Source organism: Rutilus rutilus (genome assembly GCF_951802725.1).
Source record: "Rutilus rutilus genome assembly, chromosome: 25".
Classification (NCBI taxonomy): domain Eukaryota; kingdom Metazoa; phylum Chordata; class Actinopteri; order Cypriniformes; family Leuciscidae; genus Rutilus; species Rutilus rutilus.
The window spans coordinates 16,579,846-16,604,749 of record NC_140229.1 but is presented as its reverse complement, the minus strand read 5'-3'; the positions used below and the strand labels follow the sequence as shown (position 1 = coordinate 16,604,749).

At 39.6% G+C, this 24,904-nt stretch overlaps 1 protein-coding gene across 12 annotated transcripts in view; it reads left to right on the top strand.

Moving 5' to 3' along the window:
* The window catches only part of kdm6bb (lysine (K)-specific demethylase 6B, b), a 32,225-nt gene extending 7,321 nt beyond the window's left edge, over positions 1-24,904 (top strand). For 3 of the 12 annotated variants that reach the window (XM_084401420.1, XM_084401418.1, XM_084401417.1), the window contains 20 exons: positions 10,026-10,108; positions 10,209-10,332; positions 10,467-10,547; positions 11,021-11,204; positions 11,294-11,506; positions 11,705-11,839; positions 12,069-12,425; positions 12,725-15,225; positions 15,687-15,813; positions 16,021-16,126; positions 17,186-17,391; positions 17,750-17,856; positions 17,979-18,047; positions 18,195-18,343; positions 18,962-19,076; positions 19,191-19,378; positions 19,484-19,625; positions 19,712-19,838; positions 19,928-20,098; positions 23,220-24,904. In XM_084401420.1, coding sequence (XP_084257546.1) covers positions 10,214-10,332; positions 10,467-10,547; positions 11,021-11,204; positions 11,294-11,506; positions 11,705-11,839; positions 12,069-12,425; positions 12,725-15,225; positions 15,687-15,813; positions 16,021-16,126; positions 17,186-17,391; positions 17,750-17,856; positions 17,979-18,047; positions 18,195-18,343; positions 18,962-19,076; positions 19,191-19,378; positions 19,484-19,625; positions 19,712-19,838; positions 19,928-20,098; positions 23,220-23,243 — 5,121 coding nt within the window. In that variant the 5' untranslated portion in view covers positions 10,026-10,108; positions 10,209-10,213 and the 3' untranslated portion in view covers positions 23,244-24,904. Of the gene's footprint in view, positions 1-1,500; positions 2,055-10,025; positions 10,109-10,208; positions 10,333-10,466; positions 10,548-11,020; positions 11,205-11,293; positions 11,507-11,704; positions 11,840-12,068; positions 12,426-12,724; positions 15,226-15,686; positions 15,814-16,020; positions 16,127-17,185; positions 17,857-17,978; positions 18,048-18,194; positions 18,344-18,961; positions 19,077-19,190; positions 19,379-19,483; positions 19,626-19,711; positions 19,839-19,927; positions 20,099-23,219 lie in introns of those variants that run through there. The other 9 variants (XM_084401424.1, XM_084401423.1, XM_084401414.1 and 6 more) reach the window with 8 other exon arrangements.

Genomic DNA, 24,904 nt, shown 5'->3' with positions numbered 1-24,904 from the left:
GGAACGGACAGAATGGCAGTTTCTTTCAGCTTTTCACCTCCATTTCACCTAAAACATTGTGTTTGAAATGTTGACTACAAACACACAGGTTATTCAGATTTTCCGTTGCGGTGTTCTCTTCATATTTACGATTCATATTTGCCACTGCCTACAACGCACAGGATCCTTTACCGGAAATAATTCATGTTAGCTAAACGTTTACTCTTTGAATTCTTGCACCCGGGAACAATACAACACCATTATGACTAGACGTTTTTATTAGGAAGCATTTCCTAATAAAGCAAGGCAGTCTTTGACTCTGCGTGTGGCCATAGCAGATTGGTGGGAGGGGCCTTGGACTGCAACATACCCAGTGCATTATGGGCGTTGAAGTTTTTTTTACCTATATGGCAAAAGGGAAGACAACAAGCCTTTTCTGTTTTCTCTAGACAAGTAGCACCGTTTACCAAAAAATTCTCGCCTTTCTACTGCATAGACAAGTTTTATTGAAAGGTTGACGTTTTTTGAAGTACCCCTTTAACTTCCTGTATTGGGTTAAGCTAACACAATGAAAGTGTAAGACAGCAATTACAATTCATAATGATTACAATATAAGGGTGATATTACAATATTAGGATAATTTTTTGAAAGTTTTGCCTGTCGTTCCGAAGTTGCCATCATCTGATATCTTTGCAATTGTCGTCATCACCTGAAAACATTGCAAAGGCTGGATCCAAACTTGAGCTGGCCAATCTGTAGCTCCAAGATGGGCCTCTCAAGGCAGAAACAGGGAAGCAAAAGGAAAAGAATTAGTGTAGCTGCTGTTCAAAGCATTTTAGGCCAAAGTTGATCATGTGTATTTGGTACTATTTCCTCAGATATAATAGTTTATGAGAAGCTTTTATGCATCTGAAACAGGTAACATGTTCCGTAACTATGTTTCTTAGGTGGAAGAACGCTGTTTTTTGTAACATGGGAAATATGATTTTAAAAAGACAACAGATAACAGAATTTTAGATCAGATTTTATAGAGTAGGTTTTTTGAAATACAAAATTACAGTGTATTATTTCAAGCAGAACACGTTAGGTTCAGTGTTAATAACCCTTTGTTAGCCGTCAGTCTACACAGTGATTCCTTCCGATTGGACGAATATTTATTATTTACTCTGCTGGGTTTGCTTGTGGTACATGCTAGAGCAGGTAAGTCATCTAAACAACATGCCAATCCTCATACAGTATCTGAAGTCACTCAACGACTAGCTAAATAAACTGGGCAATGCAAACCAAACAGATGAATCTTATTAGTAGCCATGCAAATGTCTCAAGTGCACATAATCTCCCTTCAGGAACTCCCGTGCTCTCCATGTTTGCATGTGTTTTTTTTTCCTCAGGTGAGATCGTTGGTTTGCGCTCAGAATGTCTCCTGTAATGTTAAACTGGTGTGCAGTGAGCAGAGTTTATGATTGGTTGCCTTGGAAACACATACTGTACTCTTTAGCTGTAGAGAGAGAGAGAGAGAGAGAGGAAATGAGGATGGAGTGAGGGAGAGAGAGGTGATGGAGGGTGGGGGAGGGGTCGTAGAGGGAGAAGCAAAAAAAAGGAAAAGAAATGAATGCAGACTGGCTGGTAGAAGGGGGTTGGGCTATTTTCTCTCAGCACCACTCTCTCTACCTCTTTCACTGTCTCGCCCTCTATTTCTCTCTCTCTCTCTTTCTGCTTTCTCGTACCATTCCTTTCCTCTCTTTGTCTACTGAAGGAGAAGGCAGGAGAGGAGGGTGCAAATGTAAGCGAAAGCGAGAGAGAGTGTGTTGAGAGAGGAGACGGAATGGATCAGACACACTCGTTTTTTTGACAATAGAAGCTCACTTCCTGTCTGTCACTGGCATTTCGTGAGTAAGTCGTCTAACTCTTTTTGTGTGTGTATGTGTGTGTGCTTGAGACAGAGCGTGTGCACGTTTTGTTAGAAGTGTCATCCGGTGCATTTATAGGTAAAGGTTAAACATTTAAAGGGACATTACGCTCCAGCACTGGGCAAGCAGGAAGCAGTGTCCTTCTCTTCCTCTCTGACCTGCAAGGTAAGAACGCTTGTGTGTCTCAGGCGAGAAACACTCATCTCTCCTCTCCGAGCCTCTTAAATACCGGCCCCATCCAGCTCACTTTCTCTGTCGTTGTACTTCATGCGGTTTCTTTTCCTTTTCTTTGTGCAGTAATGTTGACTGCCTGTGAATGTTTTGCAATAACTCCCATGCAAGCCTCTACAACTTAAATTGAATTGTGAAGTAAGCTGCAGAGGAGATCCTTCTGTACATAATGCAATTGTGTGTGTGTGTGTGTGTGTGTGTGTGTGTGTGTGTGTGTGTGTGTGTGTGTGTGTGTGTGTGTGTGTGTGTGTGTGTGTGTGTGTGTGTAATATAATAGCATGCTGGTCTCTATTGAATACTTTTATACAGGAAGTATGGTTATTATAGCCGGTGATCAAGATCTCTGCCATTACAGCTCAGCACAGATCTAATAAAAGACACCGCCTCGGTGTGTTTGTGTCTGCAGTGAACTTTCTCAGACAACCTCCCCACGAGCAGTATCACCGATAACTCTCTTTGTACAAGAGAGATTTCTTAGGTTTGTTATCTGCCAAAGAACACATGCATGCATTACGTTACCCTCCTTCGGGCCCCATGGTCACCTGCCGTCCCTATTGGCCCAATTCATTAGCAGCACCTGCAAATGAAGATGAAATGATAAAAGTGAGAAGAGAAAGAGAAACGGAGACCGAAAGATTGGCATAAATACAGCTGTTGTATTAGTTGTAAAGGAATTTAGTTGAATGAGTAACTTTAAAGGGTTAGTTCATCCAGAAATTAAATTTCTGCCATTAATTACCCTCATGTCATTCCAAACCCATAAGACTTTCGTTCATCTTTGGAACACAAATGAAGATCTTTTTGATGAAATCTGAGAGCTTTCTGTATTCTCCATTGACAGCTACGCAACTACCCCTTTTACACTTCAAAAATTTCATAAAGAGATCGTAAAACTAATCCACGTGATTTGAGCTGTTTGTGTGAGTTGATGAATGTTTATTATGTGAATTAAAGCCAAATTCATTCTGTTCATCATAAAGCGATCATGTCTCTTCAAATTTGGACTAAACCACTAAAAAACCACAAAATTCATATGGATTCGTTTTATGATCTCTTTATGAACTTTTAGAAGCGTCAAAGTGGTAGTTGCGTAGCTGTCAGTGGAGGGACAGAAATCGCTCGGATTTTATTACAAATATCTTAATTTGTGTTCCGAAGATGAACGAAAGTCTTAGGGGTTTGGAACGACATTAGGGTGAGTAATTACTGACAGAATTTTCATTTTTGGTTGCACTAACCCTTTAAGATCTCTGAACAAATGTGCTTTAGTGAGTTCTACATTTAATGGGACAGTTCACCTAGCCTGGTAATACCAAACTCTGCTACTTCGCTTCGCTTCGTAGACAGAGTCTTGCATGGTATAATTGAAAAGCGTTTTCTTTCTCGCAGGGAGGCGTTTGTCTGAAGTTTAAAATCATTGGTTCCCGTAAGCCAATCACATAACGTTTGGTTATGGCGTGTGTTATGCGCATGCTCAGCCGCATCTAACTTCCACTGTAAACACATGTAGTATGATGCGAAAACAAAACCATCGAGCGAAATACCGGAGTGAACATGGCTGTGAATGACTTTTGCAGATTATGTGAAGTAAATCTACGCATCCACGGTACAATCAGTGTCTACGTCACGGCTCTCAGCCCGCCCTCTGTTCGTTGATTGGCCGGCTGTTTTCAGGCCGGAGGAAAACGGAAAGCTATTACGCTGTCTCAGACTGAGTACAGAAGCGAAATGAAATTGAGCGGAAGTAAGAAGTCAGACGTAGTCAGGCTACAGTTCACCTGTAAAATTCTGTAATGATTCTGTGCAACACCAAATTTATTTTGGAAGAATCATGTCGCTCTTTTACAAATACATTATGTTGACATGGGGATGTAAAGCTCAGAAAGTGACAAAAAGGGGTCATAAAAGTACTGTCATAAAGTGTTATGTTTGTCTAGTACACCTTCTAAAGCCATAAAGTAGCTTTGTATAATGAAGTGACTGAAATTTCAGTTAATTTTCAATGAAAATCTCACGCTGCACCAGCTCCCAAATCTCATTTGTGCTTGCACAAATTCAGATATGTCTCATGAAGACACTAGAATTTATGTAAGTGACGCCAAAAACCATTGATATGCCAAGAGTGCATGATATTTGAGAGCTACAACAGTGAATAATGACTTTGATCTGTCTCTTCGAGTTTTGATCTGTTCTTCACACAAAACTTATCATGTGGCTTCAAGATAATTGTAATAGTGCACAAGCCATATGGAACACTTTATGATCTCGATCGAATGTCATTTGCGCTTGTATTCAAAATTGGTGCATGAAGACGCATCAAGCCAGTTTTGACATCAGTGGCGCCAAACACGATTGATTCTCTTTTCAAAACTGTAATTCTTGTTGCAACCAATTTTTGTTTTGAGGTCCATTATTCCTTTAATAGTCAGGGGTAAAGAGTGCCTATGTGTGAGTGTGTTTGTAAAGAAGACTTTGAGTTTGTATGTCTTTTTTCTCACATGCTTCCTTTTATCAAAGGTATTATCTATCAAATTAGTTTGTTCCTAGCAGTCCTTTGGTTAATGACCTAAATCCACCCCCAAATGTGTCCGGCCTGTTACAACACACATTCCACACACTCTTGATCTGATACAAGCCTCATGTGCGAGAGCTAGTCTCTGTCTCTGTTTATTTAGAGTAATACGAGATCTGTGTACATGTCAATATCTGCCTCTCAGATTGGATATCAACTCGTAAACCCGCCAACTGTGACCCTAACAGCTGCAATAGCACATCGAGTTTTTAAAGACTTGTCAGCATCAATGGCACTTCTACCTAAGTGTGAAAGCTGAGAATGAGAACGTGAGAATGAGACATATAGAGTCAGAAATCCCTTGAGAATTACTCGCAGAGAAAATGTGGCTGATCATTCGACAGCGTAGTAAAGAATCACGTTTGTGCGGTTACGACTAGGGTCCCACATCAGCGAACATTGTCTGTTTTACGAGACCGTTGTCTCCACAACAAAGTCCCGCTTGATGTGAAATACGAATTAAAATGTTTCTTACTGTTTGTGATTTCGGTTTCATCTGAAACTGAAACTGATCAACAAAACCTCAAATCTTTCTGCATGATCTGTGCTATTTTAGACAGTTGTCTATTTTTTGTCTGTAACGCCATCTGCGCTTTGCTTTCAAAAAAGAGACACTCGACGTATCTAATTCGATTGTTTAAACAGGAAACCCCTCATAGATCGGCCTAGCTGCTTTTGTTTACGTCTGCAGTGTGCGTGTTTTTTCCCCACTGAATATCGAGTCTGAATTTCTCTCATATATCAGTCAGTAACACAATCTCGATGCTCCCGACAGCAGTGGCGCCCCATCTTTTCCCTTCCCACTCTTCCTCTCTGTTTGATTCCTGCTGTTGTTCCCCTCTGCTGTCATGAGATATCTGTTTCAGATGGACAGTCGCCTTAGACTCTTTGTTTTCAACCAGATTCATGGCTTTAGTTTTGTGAGGAATTTGAGTCAGTGTAGAGGCTATAATAGATTTCAATGTGGATTCTAGACTGTCATACTTTGTTTTTGGTTTTTTAAAGGGGTCATATCATAAACATTTTCTTGAACTTTAAAAAAGAAAGAGGTCTGAAATGGGCATTCATTAAAATTAGGCATCCAAAATGGCTTATAAAATTTCAGATGTCAAATGTCATTCAATAATTGAATGTGGAAGTAAAGATTATTCCGAAACAACAGAATAAGAAATGTTAAAGAGTAAAATGTGGGAAAGTCTGACCTTGCCAGACCTTGTGTTCTTCCTGGCTCTGCATATCCTTCCCAACATTAGGAAAAAGGGCAGAAGTTTATGTTTAACAAGATCCATAAACATTTCAGATTTTATCGCTAATTCATTTATTCGGTTCATTTCACATTGTAATGTAGGTTCTTATTAAGAAATAGGAAGTGCTAACTAAATTAGAAATCATAACATATACCTGATGTTACTCATTTCATGTGCAAAAAGACAGTTTACATAGTATTCTTAAAGGCACAGTAGCAAAAAAAATGGACTGTTTAATTCAGACAGAGAGTAGACCATTCACTAAACATACACAAACTGAAATTATGAGAGTTTTTGTGCAAAGAATTTAACATCACAAGTATGCCTCAGAGAGACAAAATAGCATGTGATCCCTGTAGAACTATGATGTGAAATCAGAATTACTGTGGCTACCGATATGGACACGATTAAATTAAGGAGAGCAAGATATGGGAGGAAAAGAAACAGTGCTGGGCTGCCTTAGGTCCATTATTTTTCTAATGTAATCTCTCCTTAATCTAAGTGCATGTGTGTGAAGCTGGAGAGGCTCATGCAAGCTTGTAGTAAGAGGAAGATTCGCGAGGGGAAGCTCTTCTGATGATTCTCCAACTGTCTGCCTGAATCGCCCCTCATTTGAATGTAATGCAAAGAAGCTGTACTCATCCATGTGTGCAATACAATGAGGCCTGATAACAGCCACAATCACAATCCACTTAAAAACATTTTCATTCGTAAAAGTGAGATATTTTTCAGCAGTGTGTATATGAGGTCACAACCACAACTGCACAGCAGAGTTACGTTTTTACAGGAAGTCAGAACCACTTCCTTTCCAACGGAACAGTTTGCTAGGTTTCTATGGCTACCTACTTAAGCATTTCATAAAAACGTTGCCATACACAACCCACTCGTGCACGTCAGTCTTGCATCATCGTGTTTTGTATCCTCGCTGGTGGAGGTACTGTACACTGTGACAGTTGGACTGAACAGGTGTGATATACCTTGATAGGCTTGTGTAATCTGATACAACTCAACCTGTTTGACAGTGCATTGTTGATCTGCTTTGAAATTTGATTACAATGGAATAGGACGCTTACATGAGCGCTGGCAGAACAAAGGAAATTGCTCTTTCATAGCTCTTCGTTGAAGCATCACCTTTGTCGCTGATGTTTCTTCTAAATTTCCTTATGACAAATAAAAATAGAAACAAATGAGACCATAGTCGGCTATAGACCTTATGTAGCCCCGCCCCTTTTCAGCACTGCGCTTGTTGTCTTTTGTCTTCCGGTTTGTATTTTCCACAGCGATCTTACGTATATTTATGAACGAACTTCTCGTTTTAAAATCTTCCTGGTCTACTGACATTTGTTAAGACATGCTTTAAACATTATGATGCTCGTGATAACTTTTGTTAACTCTACAATAAGTAAATCCACTTCAACAGCCAATTACTCTTGGACAGCGATGCCATAGAAATATACAGAGCGACCACAAAACCGGAAGTTAAAAGACAATTTTATAAAGATGGCTGCACGCTTATTTCTCTGGAGCATAAGGTCTATAATAGCTATAAAATGAATGAGGATTGAATAGCTGAGTTAATTTGATCCAAGGAGATTGACGAGAAGTTTTTGGGTTTCTATTAAAACATTTTTAATTATCAACATTTCAAAGTCGCAATGAAATGGTGGTAGCGACAGATCTTTTCTTCCATATTTAAGTGCATCCAAGTGAAAAAAATGAAGGGTAAGGGACTTGGTTGAATTCATCAGAACAGTTCGCTGGGTTTCTATGGCAACCTAGATTAGCATTAGCATTTCATATTGTTGCAGATGCGAGATTGTACTTGTTCCAGCGTTGCAGGTTTCATCTTAGCATTGTTACTGATTGTACAGAGCCAAATCTGAATGCAATGTCAATTGTCTGTCGTTTCACTGGAATTTTGAGTTATTTAAACAATTAAACCTATGCATGGATGAATCATTCACAAGATTAATATTATGCATTTAAAAAATAAATATAGGGTACATTTTTATGTCATGCTGTCTTTAAGCAAAAAATCTATTCACAATTTGTGAATAAAGCATTTGTCATGTGACATTGATGCAGTCACATGACTTATGATGCACATCTAAGAATTGATTCGGTAACCGTGTTTCCATCGTAGTTTATGCGCATATTTTCTTACCTTAATTGAGCGTGTTTTTATGCACGATTTGGAAATAATTTTCACAACCTGGTATTTTTTTATGCAATATTGCAGAATTCACATAAAATTATGTGGATTGAAATGCCTATTGTTTAGATCTCTTCTGAAATTTCAGAGGAGACACATTCGACATTTCTAGGCAAAATGTCTCCATGTGTTCTCCATTTAATCGGTTTGCTGATTATGGGAAACGAGCTCTCAATATAAAAGATGTTGTTTGTGTTTTTATGTGCTACTGCAATGTTGTGTATGTGTGTGAAAGAAGCATGCAAATGTTTATGATGCATTATACATCAAGCAAATGTGTCAAAGTTCAAGTGTGTGTTTTAATTAGGTGTGTTAAATTATGAGCTGCAAATAAGAGGTGCAACATCCTTTAGCCAACACAAATAGCCCGCAGTTGCTCTGTTCTGATCTGAACCAGAATGCACTACGAGAGTTGAGCTATTCACATACCAGAAAGAACACAAATGTCCTTCTTTAACCTCTTGTTATGTTCTTTCCTATGATAAAGGACAGTTGGTGTGGGTGGAGTGGAACGTGGGGAGCAGAGATAAAACAAAAACGAGCCTGTGGATTGCTGCAGATGCTTGAGGTTGAACTTGTTCCAGCGTTGCATGTTTGATCTGTTGCCTTGGTCAAATGTAGAGGAAGCGTTAGTCAGGTGCTAAACAATCTTCAGAGATAGGCCTATGTTAGGTGCGTGTGGGTGTTGTGAAGATCAGAATTAGATTTTTTTTTTTTTTTTTTTTGACAGTTAAGGATGGACATTGTGTTGTGTTGAGTTATGCATGCAGCACATTATGCATGGTAGCCACTAGCATGCTATTGAGTTAGCATGCTTGTGGCTACCAGAGAGCCATGTTGTCTTTTCTCTCAGGAAACTGATATTGACCATCATTTACAAGAGCACATCCTGAAGATTTCCTTTCTACTCTCCCCTCCCTCACTTGCTTTCCGTCTGTCTTTATGTTTCTAGCTTCCTGTATACTGTACTAAGGCAAGCATTACTATTACTATTTCTCACACTAAGGGTCTGTTCATATCCCTAAACCCTAATCGTTATAATTAAACCAGTAACTTGTCCCGCATTGTTTGTGCTACAAGTTGTTCTTTCATTTAGGCCAGAGAAGAACTTGCTCCCCCTCCAACTGAGCCTGGTTTCTCTTTTCTTCTTTTTTTCTCCATTTGTAACCTGATGGAGTTTGGGTTCCTTGCCACTGTCGCCTTTGGCTTGCTGAGTTGGGGTTAAAAGACACTTGATATATTTACTATTATGTTCGATCATTTGACTGTACTGACACCAACGGATGTGAACAAAACTGAGAACTTAATTGAGCTGAATAATTACACTGTTGTCTTCTGTAGAGCTTCTTCTTTATAGCTGAGTCGAATTTGTTTCAGAATTGATCAATTCTGCTACGTTGACACTGTCATTGAACTTATTTAAATCTGCATGGAACCCGACTCATATTTAATGAAGGTTGCATCATTGATTCTGTTATTTATTACTGTTAAACTGTTTTGAAAGCGCTGTATAAATAAAGTGACTAGACGAGAGCAATACCTGTTGGACAATAAAACAGGCGAAAAATCAAATAGATTTACATTAAATGACGATGCGAGTCATGGATGATAATATCTACAGAGACTTGAAGGTGACTTGAAGGCTCTTTTGACCAGAGAGCATCCATCTAGCGACCATGAAGCCCTATGAATGCCCTAGCAACTGCATAGCATGACTCTATGGTGGCGAGTTTTGCATGGAACATGACCACTAATTTTCCTAAAAAAAATGGAGAAGATTACAAAAAACAAGGCATTACGCTTATCATGTCAAATTATGAAAGGATGCTTTCAGTTTTATTCATCCTTGTTATTTTATTCTCTTTTTCATACAGAAAAGCTTGAATTGAAAGCGAGGGAAAGTGTAGTGATCTCTGTTGAGATCTGCAGTGGATGCTTTCTCAGACTCATCAGTGTGGTGAGTATTCACAGGACGCTTTCTTCTCTCCGCAACAAGGTACAGCACAAGTGAACTACAGTAATTGCTTTTGTATGTGTGTGTGTTTGTCTTGCCTCAGGCTGAATGTATCACATAGCAGACCAGTATTCTGGACGTAACTCGTGGGACTCCTTCCCCTCTTCTGGGCCGAATCGAGCACCATGGGCCCCAGGCAGCAATCGGCACTGGGCTCCTCCATCCAGGTCTTCTATCCTCCACATACATTTAAAAGCATAACATCTGTTAACTGAGCACTGTTTTACTATGTATATCTTACATTTTCTTTTTTACTTATTGAGTATTACATTTTTTAAATCCTCAGTTCTTCTATTTTCAGGTGCAGTGGAGGGAACTATCAATCCCCATCCCAAAACTACACAGCAGGAAGAAACTACCCAAACAAACCTTATAACAACAGGTCAATCCTTTTTTTCTGCTATAATAATACTGACTTGTAAGCTGAATCCCAATTTGCATAGTACGTATGTTTAGCACTGATAATAGTCAACATGGTCAATGCTCTTCTGAAACTGCACCACTTGTACACTTGTTTGATGTATTTTTGCACACACATAGTCTGATGAATTCATGTATTATATATATATATATATATATATATATATATATATATATATATATATATATATTAAATAAGGGAATAATAAGGGAATTATATATCATTTTATGTTATATTTTATAATAAAATAATAATAAAACTATTATTTCATAGTTTTAATTTAATATTTGTAATAGAAATATTTTGGATTTTCAAAATACCGTGATTTGACACACTAATCTTATATTCTAAATAGTACAGATAATATGCAAATGTTCTATTTGAACACTGCTTTGTGACATTCATGGTTCATAGTCCTCTTCATTCATGGACAGACCTCCAGGTTTTAGCAGGGACAGACCCAGAGACAGAGGCATCGGAAAGGAGCAGAGGGTCCCGAGGGGCTGTGGACCAACACAGAACCAGTACCACAACACAGAACGTTCCACCCTAAATTACAACTCAGGGTGTGGAGGACACCTTTCTAGCAGCAACAATCACGGCAGCCAGCCACACAGGGTGAGGGACTTTCATTTAAATATATAAAGTTTCAGTGCTGTTAGAGATGAGCAAAACACAAAAGAACTTGATGATATTTCCTGTCTTAGTATGGGGGTCCGCACCAGCAGCAGCGTTCCACTGGGCGCCCCCCACAGACCCAGGGAGAGAAGTGGACACAGTCAACTCAGTCCAGGACCGTCCATGGGCCCTCTCTCAAACGTCCAGCACCTCCTCACAATATCTCACCAACCCTCCGTGACCCATCTCCTTCACGAGAGGACTGTCCCAGCAAGAGGAGTAGAAGCATTAGCTCGTACCAGGTCAGTCATGTTCTTTTTAATGTTCATAGACAACTATTTTTTACATTTAAAATTTTGAATTTCTTAACTAATGTTAGTTTTTGGTTATAGACCTATAGAAAAAACTTAGTAGTGGGGCAGTAGTCTTTAAGCATCATCTGCTAGTCGGAATGAGAACATCCTTAAGATGTAATGCTTCATTCCTGATAAATTCTGCAGAATTTCCACCCGAGAGATAAATATTTCATCAACCGCCCACCTCCATCACATCCACCTCGGCCCTGGAGCCCAGCATACAAAAGCTCAATGCCCTGGAGCCTGTCTGAGAAGAGGTCTTCCCCCTCTCGCTTTCAGGTAGACCAGTGGTCTCAGCTGTGTTTTTTGTGTAGTTGATTTCCTCTATATACCTGGAAGACAGCAGCTGTTTTTGGAAGGTTTATAACACTATACACACACATGTGAATTAAGACTGTCAGTTTAACTCATTAACAGCCCTAATCACAGACTCATTACTTTAAATATATAATTAACAATTATATACTTTTTTCTGCTCATGATCGCCCTTCTTTCTTTTATTTGAAAGGAGTCCAGTCATTCAGTCATGAGAGATCACATCTACAGACCATATTCCCTTCCATCACCACCCAACATTGCCCTAAGCCAGGGGACCCACAGCAAGAAACCCACCAAACAGGGGCCACCCCATCATCCGGTCCAAGATCATCCAGGCCCCCATCCCCGTGGGGCCAAAGGGGGCTGGGATTGCCCATCACCAGCAAACCTCACCAGTGTGCCTTACTATCAGCAGCACCAGCTCCCCCCACCACAGAGGCACACTGGCCCCTCCAGCAGCCCAGTCACCTCAGTACCTCAGCCCAGATTCAACACAGCACAGCCTGGCTGGAAAACACAGAGCCGCTCGGGAAAACACGGCAACAGCGTGAGTAAACAAAGGAAGAATTTTTATTCAATGTTCAATGTTCAATGTTTCAATGTTATGGCCCGTTTACAAAGAACTAGCCTCAGACAACACACCCACAGACTGTCTAAGTGGGCGTTCTTGGCCTGAAAGATATTCTATCAATAGTCAAAAGTCTAGCAGTGTGAGTCAACCAAGTCCATATAAATTAACAGTAAAAGCAGAGAAGATAACATTTCAAAAAGCAAATCATGTGTATTAAGGTGCTCTTTCATATAAGTTTAGACTTGTGACATGAATGGGCATTTATTTCTCTACAGGAGATGGGTCGTACCACCTCTAGCCTGGAATCCCAAAAGTCTGAGGGTGGGGACAGAAAACGTCCAAGTGCATCCAAACACATAAGCCGCCAACGGAGTCCTATTCAGCCGTACTGCAGTGCTGAGGGTAGAGTCAGAGATTGCACAGAATGGAGGAACCCAGAGACTGGGTTAAGGAAACATGATCAGAGAGACTCAGATTCTCCTTCTGAGCCCACCACTCAAACCTCAGACAGAGGTCTGAGGGCACAGAGGTCAGAAATGAAGAAGAGCAGACACTCTAAACACCAGACTGAATTCAAATCCACCCACAAGAGCTCCCTCAGCAAGCTGGACACTGAACTCTTGAAACACATTCAGGCCAAGAGGAGGCACAAGGAGCGTTTAAAGAGGAAGGAAAGAAAGGAAGAAGGAGAGCTGTTAGACACAAAAGAAAAGATAGAGAAAAAACTGGAGGACAGGAAAAAGAAAAAGATGAGGGAAGGAAGAAAAGGGCATGATAAGAAAAACATACATCAAAATGGGAGGAAGTTGGGACAGATGAAAAGAAGAGCAAAAGAGGAGAGAAAACAAGGAATGCATAAAGACAGGAAAAGTGAGATGCCCACTTCGAAATCAGCATCTCCCAATTTAGGAACATTGTACCCCATTGATTCTGGACCTCTCCTGGATGACCTACTGTCTGAGCCACTTCATCTCAGTCACAGAGAGAAAGAGTTCTCTCAACATTCCTCAGGATTTATCCCACCCTATAAATCTCATGTCAATAATAACCATTGTTCTCCATGCCAGTCAACCCACAAAGCCAATACTAAAGCCTTAGAGGTTGACAACCAATCAGACTCTTCTGAGCCTAACCATGTAGACACTACCGATGATGACGGTATAGAGACCCAAGATGTTGGTGGGTCCAAACCTACTCTTCCTGATAAGCAGAAGGTTTGCAAAGAAGAACCCATTAGAAACAAGGAGGGTGTCCCAGGGTTGCATAGTGCCCCAGACCTTCTCCCGGCGCACTGCACCTATAGCGAGGAGCTCCTTAGGCTGGACCCACCAACAAGCCCACCTGTTCTGAGCTGGCAGGGCTCTCCAGTGTCGGACTTAAGTGATGATGATGAAGGGAAAGAGGAAGATATGATTGGAGTTCTGAGAAGGCCAGTGCTACAACCTAGTCCAACACACTCATCTCCACTTAGAGACTCAGTGGAGATCAGCACTGGAGTTGACTATTGCCACAGCGATTTGGCCAAGTTGTATGGCATTTCTGAGTCCTCTAAATCCATGGACACTGAGGAAGAGGATGAAGAAAAGAGAGAAGGAGAGCAGAAAGATAGTAGTCCTAATGCATCAAGCAGCTCAGAGCCCAACAAACCGCACTTGCACCAAATGGACACGTTCAAATCAACAACCTCAGCAATGGGCAGCCATAGATACACTTACAGGGGTGGACCATTTGGTCGGCCTCCCCCAGGTTCTTTAGTTGGGGTGAAATACTCATCATCTCTGTCCTTGGGTCCCGAGATCCACCCTCCAGACCAGCATAGTCCACCTGCCACATCTCCAACAACAGATATCCCAGATCAGGTCATACCACCACAGATCCAGTCCACAGAGAAGAATAAAGAGAGTCAAACAGAGGAAGAGAGAGTGGAAAATGAAGCAAAAGAGGAAGAAATTGCAGGAGAAAAAGAGGAAACTAAGGTGCAGAAGATGTATGAACAAACAGAGACCAAAGTAGCTGAATCAGATAAAGACCCAACCTGCACATCCCTGGAGGAGAAGGAACCTGTGATGTCTCATGCCACCCTGCAGGCAAAACTAGTTCACAGCTGTGAGCTACTACTCACTCAGAACTCAAGGCCCGTTTCAAAGGCCATGAAAGACAGCGGCCACATTTCTACTGAGAGAGAAAATGAACGAGACAGGGTCAGACAGAAAAATCAAGTGCGGTCTCAAAGAAAACTTGTTAAGAGCATGAAAAGAGAAAATCGTGAAAAGAGTGAGGGAGGAGAAACTAAAAAGGAAACGGTGAAGAAAGGGATAGAGATAAAGGATTCCTCCTCTAAAGGTTCATATGAGCAACTAATGGAAATCAGGACCAAACAGGTTGTCCCAGAAAACCAACAAATTGACATGAAAGATGGAGAATCAGAACTCAAAGTCAAGAGAGAAAAAGAGACAGATGTTAAAAAAGGGACTATGAAAAAAGACACAGTAAAGGTTGATACATCCTCCACAGCATCATCTACATCTGCCAGAGCCAGCACACAAACCTCTGTTACTGTGAATCTCTCCGACAGACCTCCAATTCTAGACCGGGTCAATCTCCTAAATCTGCAGGAGTTGTCTAAAATTCCCTTGAAAGAACTGACGATCCGTTTGGTCAAGGTTGAGAGCGGAAGTCGGCAGACTTTTATCGCCTCGGAGATCGAGCAGAAGAGCATGCCACTCAATGCCATCAACATCAGTAATAACGCAGCTGAGGTCATTCGAGCCTGCAAGTGAGTTCATGTTTAACCTGTAGACCACAAATGATTCTGATTGACTTAATATTATTAGTGGTGCTTGCTAAGGCTAAATGGCTATAAGGCTAAAAGTCTGAATGCCTTGAACTGACTGATTGAAGGGACCTTAGCCATGTCTAAGAACCAGAACATAATCGGCTGTTTTGATTTGGGCCAGTAATCAACCACCTAGCAAAAACTCAAAATACTTTAGCAAAGCATACCAATGTGCTAAAAGCCACTCAGAACACCTTAGCAGCCACGCATCGCTACCCTAGCAACATTCACAACATACTACCATCATAACAGCATATTTACCAAACTAATCTAATTATTATTATTATTATTATGACTTTGATGGGGAATATGAATCGTGTCTCTTACTTTAGTCTTTCTCTGTTCTTTCTTACTACTTCCTGAATTTACACATACACCTACTCTCTCTATTTCTGTGACAGAGGGGCAAATATCAACAATAAGTTTCGGGAGTCGTACCTGCTCCCAGCGTTTTCAGTGAAGCCTGTCCTGTCCAGCGAGACTCCTATTCCCAGAGCGAAACTGAATCCTCCAACGCCAAGCATTTATGTGAGTTCAGGCCAATCAGTTTTATTGATGTAATTTGTCGATAATATGCCCTGTCAGACATTAGTTTATATGGATATGTTAGAGCTCTATATGAGGAAAAAAGGCAAGATTGTTGTAACAAAAAACGACAATAACTATTTAAGCTGTCTGTTTGAGTGTGTCACAGTGTGCTATTCTTACTTTGTGTGTATGTTTTTGTATTTTTAGCTGGAGAGTAAAAGGGACGCTTTCTCTCCCGTGCTGCTGCAGTTCTGCACAGACCCTAAAAATGCTGTCACTGTCATCAGAGGACTGGCTGGATCCCTCCGTCTCAGTGAGAAAACACAATCTCTCAAACACACACACTCGTTTACAGACCAAAGACAGAAGAAAACAGGAAGAACTTTAAGAGACAGCAACTTAGCAGTAAAGACACTGTCACAGCAAAATAAAAGTCCTGGAAACTTTAATTAATAAACTAATTAATTACAAAAGTACAAAAAGTTAGTTTTTTTTACATTTATTCGTTATATAATAATTACAATTTTTGAAAGGCTTTTATAATCACCAAAGCGAATTTATTTTTGGTGCTTAAGAAACATTTCTTATTGTCAGTGTTGAAACGGATCATAATGAATTTTTTTTTCAGGATTCTTTGATGAATAGAAAGTTTAAAATAAATCTTTTATAACATTATAACTGACTTTAAAGGCACAATATGTAAGATTTTTTTATTAAAATATTCAAAAACCACTAGCAATTTGATCTAGTGTATCGGCCCTTGTCTTTACTTCGCCTGTCAATGACGTCATACCTGCATTATAGGTGTGCCTGCGTCATACCTGCATAACAATTTTCAGTTTTACTTGCGTAGAAACTATGGAAACACCAAAGACGCTATAATATATCATGTTTTATTAGACAAGTGAGCAACTGTTTGGATACATTTATCGACAGAAAACTAATCATTGTTATATCAAGCATCAAGCTATTTCTTTGTTTTGAATAAGCAACCTCTAGTGGCCAAACTTACATACCGCGCCTTTAATATTTTCATTCAGCAAGAACGCATTAAACTGATCAAAAAACTACATTAATTTCTTTAAAAAATAATAAAAAAATCTTATTGACCCCAAACTTTGAAACAGTGGTGGATTTACACTCATCAATCATGGATATTGTGTAATTTTTATCAGGACCTAATTGTTGTATTGGAATAATCTAGAGATATTTTATCATATTGGAAATCATAATATTATTTAGAATATGAAAGGTCCAGTTTTTGTTTATTGTTAGCATGTCATAACAAAAATGCACATCCAATTCATGATAAAATTCTAATAGGAATCTTTTTAGAATTTTTCTGACCATGACTTTCTTTTCTTTCTGGTAGACCTGGGTCTGTTCTCCACTAAATCCCTGGTGGAGGCCAACTCCGAGCATGCAGTGGAGGTGAGGACTCAAGTGCAGCAGCCGGCGGACGAGAACTGGAACCATTCAGGATCCGCTCAGACCTGGCCCTGCGAAAGTAGCAGATCTCACACAACCATTGCTAAATATGCACAGTACCAAGCATCCAGTTTCCAGGAGAGCTTACAGGTAGGCATGGTTACCAAGACCACTTCAGCGATATCAGAAAACATCGCTATCTCACACTTAACTGGAGTCACATCTCCTAAGTGTGCGAAAGTCTAGACGGGAAAACACCGTGATGATGGCAAAACGGTGTGCCGCACCCCGAAAAGTCATATTCTATGAAATGACTAATGATTACGTGTAGTGTCCCTTCTCCTCCCCTAGAGGAAGGGTATTGCAGTTTGATGGTGCTGAATGTCCAGGCAATCGCCTGGAGGTGATAGGTACCCACAGCCACAGTCGCTATAATGACACAGGCACACACCCCCCACTCAAAACAAACAAATTTAAGATGAAAGTAACATTCTTTTTTCTTTTTTAGGAAGAGAAAGACAGTGAAGATGAGGATGAGGAAGACAAATCGGAGAACAAAAATGTGACAAAATCCAACTTACAAGTCAACATTGGGTCTTCTATCGCCACAGCCAGGTAAAAGGTTAAACTATGGTTATCACTCAGCAATGCATAGATTGCTATTACCAGGCCCAGATGGAATTGTATTTATTTATTTTTATGATCCACTGTCTCTTAAAATGTTCTTTTTTTAATAGCTCAGAGCAGAAGGCCGTCGGAAAAATCATCAAATTTGGGACCAACATTGACTTATCTGACCCGAAACGGTGAGAGAAGTTCACTTTGATATCACTGGTACATTAGTTGACAATCGTCCATTAAATAATGTTGGACAGATTCAGTATTTTTCTTTTTATGAGTGCCATTATGACTTGCACTGGTGTGAGTAAAGGATTGTGGGTACTTGTCTTCAGATGGAAGCCGCAGCTGCAGGAGCTGTTGAAGTTGCCTGCGTTCATGCGAGTGTCGTCCAGCACCAACATGCTGAGTCATGTTGGCCACACTATACTGGGTATGAACACAGTCCAGCTTTACATGAAGGTCCCTGGCAGCCGCACACCAGGTCAGTGTACGCACACATGATGTGTTCATGAGACTCCTCTAATCCTCCCTAACTTGTTTAGAAATAGGACATTATTAAAGGGATAGTTCACCCAAAAAGAACCAAACAGTTGATGGTCCCCATTGACTTGCATAGTATGGGGGAAAAAATACAGTGGAAGTCAATGGGGACCATCAACTGTTTGGCTACCCATATTCTTCAAAAGGTCTACTTTTGTGTTCAGCCGAAGAAAGAAATTCATACAGGTTTGGAAAAACTTGGTGGATAAATGATGACAGAATTTTTGAGTGACCTATCCCTTCAAAATGTATTTATCAGGTTGGTTTCCTTGTGAAGTTTTACTGTTTTTCAGAAGTTTGGTCTCGTTGAGAATTAAAAAAAAACTTCTCACACTCTCCCAAACACACACAATAGTATCATAGATAAATATTAAAAAAAAAAAAAAAAATAGACTTCATGTTCATTATCAGTAGAGTGCAGTGATTTTTCATTATTATGTAAAATATGACTTGCAATATTTTGTGACCTGGACTAGTTTAGTATCGTATCGTATAGTATAGTATAAAACAAAACAGCACAACCCTTTTTACTAAATTAAATTCTGATTTCTCTCTATAGGACATCAGGAAAATAATAACTTCTCTTCTGTGAACATCAATATTGGCCCTGGAGACTGTGAGTGGTTTGCTGTTCATGAGCACTACTGGAAAGCCATCAGTGACTTCTGTGAAAAGTAAGTTTTGGATCCCACACATTAATTCAGATATTTTATGGCTTAGGCTTAGTATGACATTTTAGATGACAAATATATTGAAATATAAAGCTATGTGTCTCTTCTGTGTGTTAGGCATGGCGTGGACTATCTGACAGGCTCATGGTGGCCGGTTCTGGAGGACCTGTACCGTTCAAACATCCCAGTGTACCGCTTCATTCAGAGACCAGGTGACCTTGTGTGGATCAACGCTGGCACTGTGCATTGGGTCCAGGCCGTGGGGTGGTGCAACAACATCGCCTGGAACGTGGGCCCTTTAAACGGTGAGTCAGTAGGAGGCGCCAAAGACATATGTTAAACATTTACTTTAAATATATTTGACACATACTTCATATCAGGACTTCATTATATGCCCTTTGTCTTCCCAGCCTATCAATACCAGCTGGCTCTTGAGCGCTTTGAGTGGAACGAGATCAAGAAAGTCAAATCGATCGTCCCTATGATTCACGTGTCCTGGAACGTTGCCCGCACAATCAAGGTCACAGACCCAAACACATTCAAGATGATCAAGTGAGTGCGGTGTTGAAATTGTTATATCAGGTAGACCTACTTTAAATGATTTTATAGTTCCACCTCCTTCTTGTCTTCTCTTTTAGACATTGTCTCCTCCAGTCCATCAAAAACATTCAGATTTTGAGGGACCAGCTGGTGTCTGCAGGGAAGAAGATCTCCTATCAGAGCAGAGTGAAGGATGAGCCAGCGTATTACTGCAACGAGTGTGACGTGAGGACCACAAGACACAATGACGGCAAATAATATCCTGTCATGACACATTGCATTTTCTTAATGTGTCTGTACGCATGTGTACACAGGTGGAGGTGTTTAACCTGCTGTTTGTGACCAGTGAGAACAGCAGTAGGAAGACGTATGTGGTTCACTGTGAGGACTGCGCCCGGGAGAGGAACCACAGTCTGACTGGGGTGGTGGTGCTGGAGCAGTATCGCGTCGATGAGCTGATGAACACATATGATAACTTTACCCTGGTAAGACAAACACTTTCAGACACAATAATACCCCAGTCTGACCGGGGTGGTGGTGCTGGAGCAGTACGGCGTCCATGAGCTGATGAAATAATGAAATAATAAAACAACCAAACCACAACCAAACAACTTTGTGAAATAATAAAACAACCAAAAATATGTACACATACACTCACCTAAAGGATTATTAGGAACACCTGTTCAATTTCTCATTAATGCAATTATCTAATCAACCAATCACATGGCAGTTGCTTCAATGCATTTAGGGGTGTGGTCCTGGTCAAGACAATCTCCTGAACTCCTGAGCAATTTTGAGCGTGGCATGGTTGTTGGTGCCAGACGGGCCGGTCTGAGTATTTCACAATCTGCTCAGTTACTGGGATTTTCACGCACAACCATTTCTAGGGTTTACAAAGAATGGTGTGAAAAGGGAAAAACATCCAGTATGCGGCAGTCCTGTGGGCGAAAATGCCTTGTTGATGCTAGAGGTCAGAGGAGAATGGGCCGACTGATTCAAGCTGATAGAAGAGCAACTTTGACTGAAATAACCACTCGTTACAACCGAGGTATGCAGCAAAGCATTTGTGAAGCCACAACACACACAACCTTGTTGGACAGTTGAACACAAAATTGGACAGTTGAAGACTGGAAAAATGTTGCCTGGTCTGATGAGTCTCGATTTCTGTTGAGACATTCAGATGGTAGAGTCAGAATTTGGTGTAAACAGAATGAGAACATGGATCCATCATGCCTTGTTACCACTGTGCAGGCTGGTGGTGGTGGTGTAATGGTGTGGTGGATGTTTTCTTGGCACACTTTAGGCCCCTTAGTGCCAATTGGGCATCGTTTAAATGCCACGGCCTACCTGAGCATTGTTTCTGACCATGTCCATCCCTTTATGACCACCATGTACCCATCCTCTGATGGCTACTTCCAGCAGGATAATGCACCATGTCACAAAGCTCGAATCATTTCAAATTGGTTTCTTGAACATGACAATGAGTTCACTGTACTAAAATGGCCCCCATAGTCACCAGATCTCAACCCAATAGACTCGAGCATCTTTGGGATGTGGTGGAATGGGAGCTTTGTGCCCTGGATGTGCATCCCACAAATCTCCATCAACTGCAAGATGCTATCCTATCAATATGGGCCAACATTTCTAAAGAATGCTTTCAGCACCTTGTTGAATCAATGCCACGTAGAATTAAGGCAGTTCTGAAGGCGAAAGGGGGTCAAACACAGTATTAGTATGGTGTTCCTAATAATCCTTTAGGTGAGTGTATATTCATTTATAAAAAAATCTAAAATGTGACTTGGACTTGTTTAAAGTGCCCCTATTATGGATTTTTGAAAATGACCTTTCATGTAGTGTGTAACATAGCTCTAAGTGAATGAAAACATCCTGCAAAGTTTTAAATCTGAAAGTTCACCGTATATAAAGTTATTGTCTTTCAAAAGTCAATGAAATTAATCGTCTTTCAAACGAGTCATAATAGAGACGAAGAATAAGAGATGAAACATTAGCGTATTGCGCACGCAGACGAAACTTTCAGGAAAACTTGAACCTCTAACACTGCAGCTGATTCCTGTGGATACTGGATAGCATAATGTCCAGAAGACGCTGTGCTCTACAATGTGAAAGTAAAGCCAGTTTTTTTTTCACTACCCAAGGACGAGCATGTGAAGAATCAGTGGTTAAAATTAATCTTCACCATGATACCACAGCAATATAATCCTAAACTTTTGCTGTGTTCCCTTTATTTTACTGACGACTGCTTCTCAAATCTCGGAGTTCAATGCAGGATTCGCAAAACACTTACTCTTGAAAGATGGTATTCAAAATACTTCGTTTTGAGTTTTATATTGTGTAGGTCTCCTGCTAACTGGTTAACTCACATAATTACTTATCTTACTGAAATACTTCTGCTGATCAGTCGTGGGCCACTATTACCTAAAACTGTCTATTAATACAGATTGTCTGTCGTTCTCACTACTTTGAGTAAAGATAAAGGATGGAGCAAGATTTGTTTTACCAACCTTTGTTACAGTCATTGACGCTAGAACTCGGCTAATGTATACACTGTGACTGATGCAGTCTCCACCACAATAAATTAGAAAAATACACGGTTTGTTGATGGACATACACTTGTTAATGCTGATGGTGAGGAATTACAGTTGCAACATCTCATAATGTACCTCAAACTGAGTAGTGCATCACTGAAACGTCCTGCTAGAGTTGTCCTTGCGATGGAGGTTCGGGTTGAATGACTAGTTTTTCCAATGTTTCATCATCGGACTCGTGCTCGCATTGATATGGTAAAATCGACGCCATTGTTCGTTACTGTGTTTAGTTTACGGTGTAGGAAGCCTCAGGACAAGCAGAGCCAATGGGCATGTAGACCAATCACAACAGACTGAGTTGTCTGGCCAATCAGAGCAGAGTAGCTCGCAGAAAGGAGGGATTTAGAGAGACTGATTCATCTGACGAGTCGTTTGAGAATCATTGAAAATGTGGTGATGTGCAAATGTATATTATGAGAAAATGAAACAGTTTTTTGACCTTTGAAGCATGTAAACCTGTTGTAGGAGACTCCAAAACAACATTAGGAAACTTTAAAATAGCATAATAGGGGCACTTTAAAATAAAGTATATAATGATAAAAAAAATTACAATGATTTATTTTCAAATTTAAATAATTTGATATTTACAATGTGTGTTTTTTTTTTTTTTTTAAATGCTCATAGACATGTTAATAATCAAATAAAAATACATTATATATTATTTTATTTAAAAATAGGCATCATTTTCATAATGAAAAATATAATTTATAATTTTTGGGTATGACCTGGTCCAAATGTGACCTGGACATGCTTAAATAAAAAATTATAATAATTTTTTTTTAAAAAGTGTTTTTCAAAGTCTTTATTTTCATTATGCAAAATAAAATGTATAATGTTTGTGAAATGTGAACCTGACATGTTTAAAATAAAATAATCTATCAACGACTGCTCTCTAGATATCAGCATTGTCACTGACCACTATAATACCATGTACATTTTACACCTGTAAATTAAAATTAATTTCACAAACATTTCTAACGCACGGTTACTCTCTTCCCAGGCTCCAGTTCCGTGCTGTAGGTGAACTTGATGTCTGAAACTACACAGCCATAACCAAATCTCCCACCTTCCTGCCCCAAATCAGCGGCACAAACCTTTCTTTCTTTTGTTTTCACCAAAACCACTACTGCAGACTTACAGAGCAGCCAATCAAATCGCTGTTTACTTCACATTGTTTACAATACTATCATCAGATGTCTCTCCAGCTCAGTCGTCTTCCCCTCAGCCAGCTACTGACGGGACATCTGATAGTTCTCATGTTCCTGATTATAGAATGACCAGAGTGGTGCTACATCATTGGACTTAAACAATAACGTGTAACTTGGCTATCAGGTCACCCATCCAAAATGGATAACTGCTGTGATTCCTTTTATAAAAAAATAAAAAAAAGTCAACTTGCCGAACATGTGCATTAATTCAGGTACTGATGTAGTTTAATTTTTTTATGCAAATGGAAGACGATTTCACTAGTCCAGTTATTCTTATGTCTGGTTTATCTGAGTGGTGCTTTGATACATCGTATATAACAACATGGGATTCATTTCTTTTGGAGCTGATGACCATTGCAGTGGCATTACATTTTGTTTTTCTTTTGTTTTTCTGTTGTTTCGGTCGTGTCATATTTACTACAAGTCTGACCTTTGTAAATGGTATTTGCATATTTTACTGGGTGCTATTTTTTGTTTAAGTTGTCAAAGGTTTTCAGAAAGAAAAAAAACAACTTTTTTAACAGTCTAGATTAACACCATTTGGGCCTTGTGATATGCATTTAGACAAAAGGTGATTTCATGGTATTTGATTAAGTAAATAATGACATTTTCTTAAAGCATTAAAATAACAGTTTTTCCAAAAAGAAATACGGGTTTAATCTAAAACGTATTTGATTGCATTTGTCTGGAAAACCTTATGTGTGTTAAGTGAATCTTTTCTTGTACAACTCGAGAAAAAAAAAAAAAAAAAAAAAAAAAAAAATTCATTCCTGCAAACTTGTGGCTTTTGATGCATTTCTCAATCCGACTGATTTTATCCTTTTATTTGATTTTCTGAATTAGACTTTTTGAATCATAATTGAATTATTCCGTTTTTTTATTTATTTACTTGACTTTTCCTTTTGTATTTATTGATTGTTTGTGATGCTTCATGCGTATTTTGTAATTCTTTCTGTTGTGCTGATGTGGTGAGGCTTACGGGGGAACGTCTGATTCAAAATGGTGCTGATCCCCCTCTCCCTCCCGGGTCTCTCTGTCTGTATAAATGATCTGTAGGTTTGAAAACATGAATTTAATCTCACAAGTTGGTGCTTAGAACAGAGTCAGTACACTTTTATGAACTGAATGTCTTTGTACTGTATATTTAACACATTAAATATGTTTGCTTTACATGAGGTACAGGATATTGTGACACGTGTATGATTCCAGTCATCCTAGCTGTTATATGATTATAATGAGCTTTGATTCGTATCATTATTGATGAATTTCAGATTGTTGAGAGTTTTCAGATTTGTGTTCCATCGATACCTCTCAGAGTTTGTTTTCAGGTTCATTGACATTTTTGTTTGTTTTACTGTATAAAAATAAAAAACATTAAGGATCTGAGCCAAACTTGTCTAAAACATATTGTGATTTTTGTGTGTTATACCTGATATAATGATAACTATAAAAAAAAATAAACATTCTGATAAATTCC